Here is a 7,113-nt window from a genome sequence, read left to right on the forward strand (position 1 = left end):
TATACTTATTTTTGCATAGTAGTAACGGAATTTTCGATATATACGTACGTGTATGCGCGTATATGTATTGTATGCATGTATAAATATATATATACATGTGTGAGATTGCACATATAATCACAAACCATTGCATGCAAATATGTATTACTCTTCAGAACACACCATGCACGATCTTCATCTATCATCCATGAGCCCAGGCGCTCTCTTATACACCTATAATATACGTACACAACTATAGTAAAAAAAAAATATACGTACACAGTACTTACATAGTACATGCATGGCCAGAATGCGTTCGCAGGTTGCACCCGCGCCTCTGGCCGGTCAATCGAAATGATTCAGGGTCAATTGACTGACCAAAAACTTATTTAAGTCCATTGACTCGTAGCTAGTCCCATCGATTGAAACTTAACCAAGTCTTAATAAAATGACATAACATGTAAAAAAGAAAAAAAAATATTTTTCATATATTTTAATGTAAGATCTTACGAATATAACATCGACGGCAACATATAACTAAGTCTAAATCGACTGATATTTAGCTTTGGTAACTCCATAAACATGAGGGAGCTTTACTTTGCTTTCAAGCAATACTTTTTTCTTGGAACCAGCGCATTGTTGTCCCATCGACGACCACGACTGCCCTCGTTCTGAATTACCAGTATCCCGTTTTCTGTTAGATGCTAGAGACCATCTCATACCCACCGGATCTCTTCCTCTGTGAAGGAAGCAACGCGCTGCCTCCAAGCCGCTGCTGCAAGAAGACCAGCACGGCCAGCACTCCCGCTCCGCACGGTATGATGATGTCCCACGCGACGCCGAAGAGGTCGCCCCGAGGGCTGGCGTACAGGTCGGAGGAGCTCATGCTCGGCTCGTAGACCTGCCGCCTCACCACGTCGTACACGTGTGGCATCACCCGGGTCATGGTGACCCCCGCGTAGAACCACGGCGAGATCGCTCGGAGTCCGGAGCCTGCCAACGACGCGTTCAGGATGATCTGAGGGAGCAGGAAGCCGTCCAGTATCAGACCACCGTACGACACGAGGTCCTCCCAGATCGTGGCCGGCTCTCCGCCGATGCGCACCACCAGCGGCTCCTCGTTCGCGGCGCGGACGTTGATCACGTGGACGGCCGCGGCCAGGGCTCCTCCGAGCACGTACAGCGGCAAGCATATCTGCAGCACGATCCTCTCGGACACGACGGGCGACGGCGTGGCGGTGTTGCTCTGGTCCGCCGGCCTCCGGCGGCCGGACCACACGAGCTGAAGGAGGCGCAGCTGCAGCACGAAGGCGAGCAGCGTTGGCGCCCTCATCACCACCTCCTTCACCTCGCGCCAGTCGCTCGTCCAGTACAAGGAGTACCGGCTCCTCCTGCTCGTGAACAGGGCGTCGAAGTTGAGCACGAGAGGCGTGAGGTAGCCCAGCGTGAGGATGGCGAGCATGGTGATCGACGTCGCCGGAGCCGCCTCGGGGTTGTTCTTGGTGCGGAGGATCTGCAGGACGGTGAAGACGCACGACAGCGTCGTGGACGCCACCAGCATGATGCCCTCCAGGTCCATCCTCGATATCGCCTCCGACACTTGGTCCGAGTACATCCCGTACAAACCGATGTCGATCTTGTCGAAGTAAAGGCGATCGGACTTGTCTCTGAGGCTGCTGATTACTCCTGTGCCGTGCCCCTTACCCCTGGCATCAAGGGAGGCGAACTTCACAGTGACCAGCATTTGGCAGTCGGTCGAGTCGTTGTGCTCTCGGCATCCGACCATGCACAGGATGCCCCTCTTGGGATCATAAACGCCCTCTGCTGAGATTCGCCGTTTGTGAAGGCTAACTGAGTATGACCGGTTCGTGGGAGGCACCCAGCCTTCAGGTGGAGCATGATAATGTATATCGTAGCTGACACTTAGCAGATCCTGCTTCGTGTCAACCTCAAGCACCCCATTCCGCGAGAGAGAATCGTCGGCGGCCAGCCTATCCCCGTAGACCATCACCGGACCGATTGCCACAGGGTAGGCTTCTCCATGGCCATGCCCCGAGTTTCTCCCGTAGAACTGAAGCATGAAGTCGTGGTAAGTGTAATTACCGGCCGGGAACGAGCCCTTGATCTTCTTCGTCTTGATCTTCAGGTAATGCTTCTTGGCCACCTCAAGGATCGTCTTGTTGTAGCTGTACTTCACATCTGAGAGGTTGCTGCTTCTGTGGTCGTCGGTGACGTCGATGAATCCGTTGTCGGCGGCGTCCATGCTCGACGCTGTTGTCACACCGTCGTGGCTGCCAGTACCCGTCTGGCTCCAGTTCCAAAGCATCCCGGCCACGACGCTCCGGTCCCGCACCGTCCACACGGCCGGGAACCAGAAGCTCATCCTGATCCCGCACTCGTCCTTTGGCACCGCCAGAGCAGACGGCGGCGAGGCCGAGCGCCGCACCCGGCACGCCCTGAGGCAGAGCAGGCCCCGATCCTGGTCCCAGTGCCCGTCGGCCACGACAGCCTCCTCGTCCACCAAGAAGCGGTGTTGCTGGTAGTTGAAGAATCGGCGCCTCTCGGTCGACCCAGTGTCGTTGGAGAACACCACGTACGCGCGCACGGCGCCGTCCGCGGTGCACTGCATCTGGTTGACGTGCATCCGCCGCGGAAGCGGTTCGCCGCCATGCTCCAGCCTGTACGAGGTCACGAGCTGTTGTTTCAGATGGGCGCACCAGGCGAAGCCGCTGCCGAGCACCTGGAGCGAGCCCCTGGCGGGCTGCGTCGGCGTCGGTGCGCTGCAGGCCGCGCCCTCGGAGGCGTACTTGTAGTTGTCGCCCTCGGCGTACGAGAGGAGCTGGATGGCCCCGAAGCCGGAGACCTCTAGACTGCCGGTCACGAAGGGATCGGTGAGGGAGGGACGGTCGGGGACGCGGAGGCGGAGGACGACGTCGGGGTAGTGCTTGGGAGAGCCGTCGGCGGCGAGCTCGGTGCCCTTCCCGGCCATGCAGAGTTCGAGTGAGGCGGAGGAGTAGAAGCCGTCGAGGACGAAGGAGATGGACCCGGTGTCGGTGTAATTGCGGCGGCGTCCAGGCCTGCCGTAGGTGCGGATGCGGGGGCCGGTGAGGGTGAGGGTGGCAGCTGTGAGGTGCACGAGAGCCTGGTCGCTGGTGTGGGAGGCGCCGTGGGGGAAAAGGGAAAACGAGCGATAGCTGCCGTAGAGGTCATCATCGTCGGTGGCGGAGAACAAGCTGTCCGCGCCCTCGGAGAAGTAACCGGTGGAGATCTGGAAGAAGCTGGTGAGTAAGAGGATTTCGTTGCCGTCGGTGTAGCGGTCGTCAGCGTGTCCGGGCTTGGGGCAGACGGAGGAGTAGGACGCGGCGGAGAGCGTGGCGGTGGACACGAGCAAAAGGAGGCAGAGGAACAGGCCGGGATGGTTCCGCGGTGGCGCCATTTTTTTGTTGGTTGGCCGGGGAGGAGGAGGATCAAGGGTGAGCCTGCGTGATGTGTCTATATAATGCCAGTAGCAGACTGGCAGGGTGAAGTGGGGAAAAAAATCCTACGCGACCGGGTCGCACAAGCTGATCGTGAGACCCTGTCCCGGATGCGACACCTGGCGATGCGAATCGTAAAGCAGCAACCGTCTCGTCTCCTAAAAAAAATAGCAACCGTCTCGTTCCCCACCTCCCCGTTTCCAAATCACGATTCAATCTCTTCACATCCCCGCCGGTGTGCTTGTCCCCGCCAGCAAAGCCGATGCTCCCAGGAGCCTCCACTTGTGTCACCGCCGGTGTGCTTGTGCCCGCCGGCAACGCCGATGCTCCCGAGCGCCTCCACTTGCAGCACCGCCGGCCCACTACGATGCTCCAGCCAAGCTTCTCGCCGACGGTGTGTTGCTAAGCTCGTTCCGTCTCATGGACTAGAGTCACTAGTTGAGTCAATCATCACTTTCCCTATAAAAAAACTAAACAAAGACACCTCCGTCTCTTCTGAATTTGTTCTCATACAAGATGCGGCCTAAACGAATTTGATGTGCCTCCATGGCCAAGCTGCCGGGGCGCCAAGGAGTGTGGTCGTGGACAGCGAGGACGGTGCTCCTGTGCTTCCCGCATAGAGCAAGCAGGAAGAGCTGTTGCGGCGGCAGCGGCGGCGGCTACGACGACGGCCGACGGGTGAGCGTGGGCGCCGGCGAATGCAAAAATGGATTGGGGATTTGGTAAACAGACGCGGCTGTGAGGAACAGGAATGGGATTGCTTTAAGATTCGTTCCTCCAGGTGTTAGGCGCTGGAGTAGGTCTCACGTCCGAGAGCGTACGACCCCGGTCGTACGCTCTCGGACGTGAGACCTACTCCAGCGCCTAACACCTGGAGGAACGAATCTTAAAGCAATCCCATTCCTGTTCCTCACAGCCGCGTCTGTTTACCAAATCCCCAATCCATTTTTGCATTCGCCGGCGCCCACGCTCACCCGTCTTCCGTCGTCGTAGCCGCCGCCGCCGCAACAGCTCTTCCTGCTTGCTCTATGCGGGAAGCACAGGAGCACCGTCCTCGCTGTCCACGACCACACTCCTTGGTGCCCCGGCAGCTTGGCCATGGAGGCACATCAAATTCATTTAGGCCGCATCTTGTATGAGAACAAATTCAGAAGAGACGGAGGTGTCTTTGTTTAGTTTTTTACAGGGAAAGTGACGATTGACTCAACTAGTGACTCTAGTCCATGAGACGGAACGAGCTTAGCAACACACCGTTGGCAAGAAGCTTGGCTGGAGCATCGTAGTGGGCCGGCGGTGCCGCAAGTGGAGGCGCCCGGGAGCATCGGCGTTGCCGGCGGGTACAAGCACACCAGCGGTGACACAAGTGGAGGCTCCTGGGAGCATCGGCTTTGCTGGCGGGGACAAGCACACCGGCGGGGATGTGAAGAGATTGAATCGTGATTTGGAAACAGGGAGGTGGGGAACGAGACGGTTGCTATTTTTTTTAGGGGACGAGACGGTTGCTGCTTTACGATTCGCATCGCCAGGTGTCGCATCCAGGACAAGGTCTCCCGATCAGCTCTGTGCGACCCGGTCGCATAGGATTTTTTTCTCTACGTTCAGATAATTTTTCGATCTTTTTTGCGTGCAACTTGCTTCATCGAGGAAAAAATGGGAAGAAATGTGTTGTGGCCACGAGTGTCTGGCAGGGAAGATTCATAAAAGCAGTCAGCGGAGAGCTACTGGTATATTTGCCAATGGGTCCTACAGACTTATTGTCTTGTCATGCTTTTCAAAGTAAACGTCAACGTCAACGTCAACGTTCAACCCTTTCGTTTGAATGGAAGGAACACTCCGCGGACTCTTGGAGCCATGCACTGTGCCCCCAGCATCACGTCTTATATGTCCATAAAAGTCACACATACTAGCCCATCCGTCTTCCCTTTGTACTAATTTTACTATAAAATTATATTAAAAGTTAAGACATTTATTTTAAGGCGGAGGAATACTAATCCTATATACTTAAGAAGTTCATCCTCACTAAGTGATTTATCTTGACATGCAGCATGTACACATCAGCAAAGTAGCCACGTCACAACCATGCATTCCCACCGCAAGGCGCAAGCACACCTCCTCGGGTGTGAACTGACCTTTTCTTTCCTCCTAAATTCAAGCCATGCATTAGCTATCCGATTCAATGAGCCAAGAACCGAGGAGGTTGGCCTTCTCCACTTCTCCTCCCCTCCACTTTTCTCACTCTTGCGCTTCCATCCTCACCGGGGCTACAAATACGTTCCCCTTGCGGGTGTGGCGACTGCGTGGTCGAGACGGCGTCCGTAGAACCCTAAACAATCTTTCCCAATCTTTTCCACCTGCTCCGGGTCCTCCTTCTACTGCCGGCCTCCCCACGCCGGTGTTCAGACCCGTCCCTTCTGTCGTTCCTCCGCTCCGGGTCCTCCTCGAGGCGGCAGCATCGGACGCAACAGACGCGGCGGACGCGACTCGCGGCCCCGGTTTGTGCGGGATCCATCAAGGTGGCCTCGGGAAGGAGCAGGTCGCCGGTATCCCCACGCCTCCTCGCGGCCGCCATGGCAGGCAAGCAATCACCTCGCAGCCGATTTATTCTCTGCGCACGCCATGCCTCCCCTGCGGTTTCTCCTCGCGCTGACGGCCTGGGACGCACGCACCGGATGAGACCCTCCCTGCCGCGGAGGAGAAGCTCGCCGGCCTCCCCCTGCCTCCTTGACGTAGATATCAATGCTCGCAAGCCCAGCTTCAAGAAGACGGTTAGCATATCTTCCCCTTAAAGTGATTGCCTTCATTTGGTGTTGTCATTTGTGATGTCTATGATTTTTGGTGCTTACGATCACTCATAAAGATGGGATCCCGGGTGGTGGCGTGTTGCATGACAGTTCTTCTCTGTTTTTCCTTAGGTGTGCCATGTTAAGGTTCCAAATGTTCTAAACCTCTGCATATTCAGGTTCGATTCAGAATTTGAGAAGCAGGTGCTTACGGTGTCACGCAGTACAGTGAAAAAGGCGTTCAAATATACTTAACAGGTTACATATCTTTCCCCTTTGTCTCCCTCCTACCTTGCTTGAAAACAGTTCTCCGCAACTATTAAAATAATCTGCTGAAACTGCTCTACAGGTCCATCATTTCAGCTTCCGGTTCATTCATCTATCTAAATTGTGAGGAGGAGCTATCAAGGCTAGGGATGTGTATACATCACTCCTAGCCACCGGAAGAAGTGGCCAGTTTTCCCCGTACACCTAATTGTCTACAATTTTGATTGATTTATTATTTTTGCAAGAATTTGAAACTGCAGGACGCCGGAGGCATCCAATAGTTGTGATTTCCTGTTTGCTTTTGTCAAATATCTTCAGAATTGTAAAAGTCACTCGCCTTATTAATCTTTTCGTCTCCACAGAGGTTATGTTTGTGAGCACGTTTAATCCCAGTCTTCTATTTATTAGGTCGCTACTTATTGGTCCATGTTTTACTAATCGATTCAGATACATTCCACTTTTGCTTGAATTTATACTGTGAGAAGCTGTGTTTTGATTTTCGGTTTGAGCTTTTTTTCGCCCTAGGCCGAGATGGCCGAATTTCGGCCATTTTCAAAATTTTCGGCTGAAATTTGATTAAATTTTGACTGCGATTTGACTTAAATTTGACC

At 54.6% G+C, this 7,113-nt stretch overlaps 1 protein-coding gene and 1 long non-coding RNA gene across 2 annotated transcripts; one reads left to right on the forward strand and one right to left on the reverse strand.

Annotated features, from left to right (window-relative positions):
* Window positions 1-447: 447 nt before the first annotated feature.
* LOC123061889 (uncharacterized) lies at window positions 448-3,467 on the reverse strand. Its single transcript, XM_044485174.1, has one exon. The coding sequence runs from the start codon at window positions 3,413-3,415 to the stop codon at window positions 677-679; it is 2,739 nt and encodes a 912-aa protein (XP_044341109.1). The 5' UTR covers window positions 3,416-3,467; the 3' UTR covers window positions 448-676.
* A 2,175-nt stretch (window positions 3,468-5,642) lies between these two features.
* On the forward strand, window positions 5,643-6,887 carry LOC123058506 (uncharacterized). The gene is made up of 3 exons (XR_006427222.1): window positions 5,643-6,220; window positions 6,368-6,493; window positions 6,585-6,887. It is a non-coding gene; the product is annotated as an uncharacterized lncRNA (long non-coding RNA).
* The last annotated feature ends 226 nt before the right edge of the window (window positions 6,888-7,113 follow it).

This window comes from Triticum aestivum, chromosome 3A (assembly GCF_018294505.1).
Source record: "Triticum aestivum cultivar Chinese Spring chromosome 3A, IWGSC CS RefSeq v2.1, whole genome shotgun sequence".
Taxonomy (NCBI): domain Eukaryota; kingdom Viridiplantae; phylum Streptophyta; class Magnoliopsida; order Poales; family Poaceae; genus Triticum; species Triticum aestivum.

Bases quoted from the DNA above. Each gene is read 5' to 3' on its own strand.
- LOC123061889 (XM_044485174.1), bottom strand. From the start codon at position 3,415: ATGGCGCCACCGCGGAACCATCCCGGCCTGTTCCTCTGCCTCCTTTTG.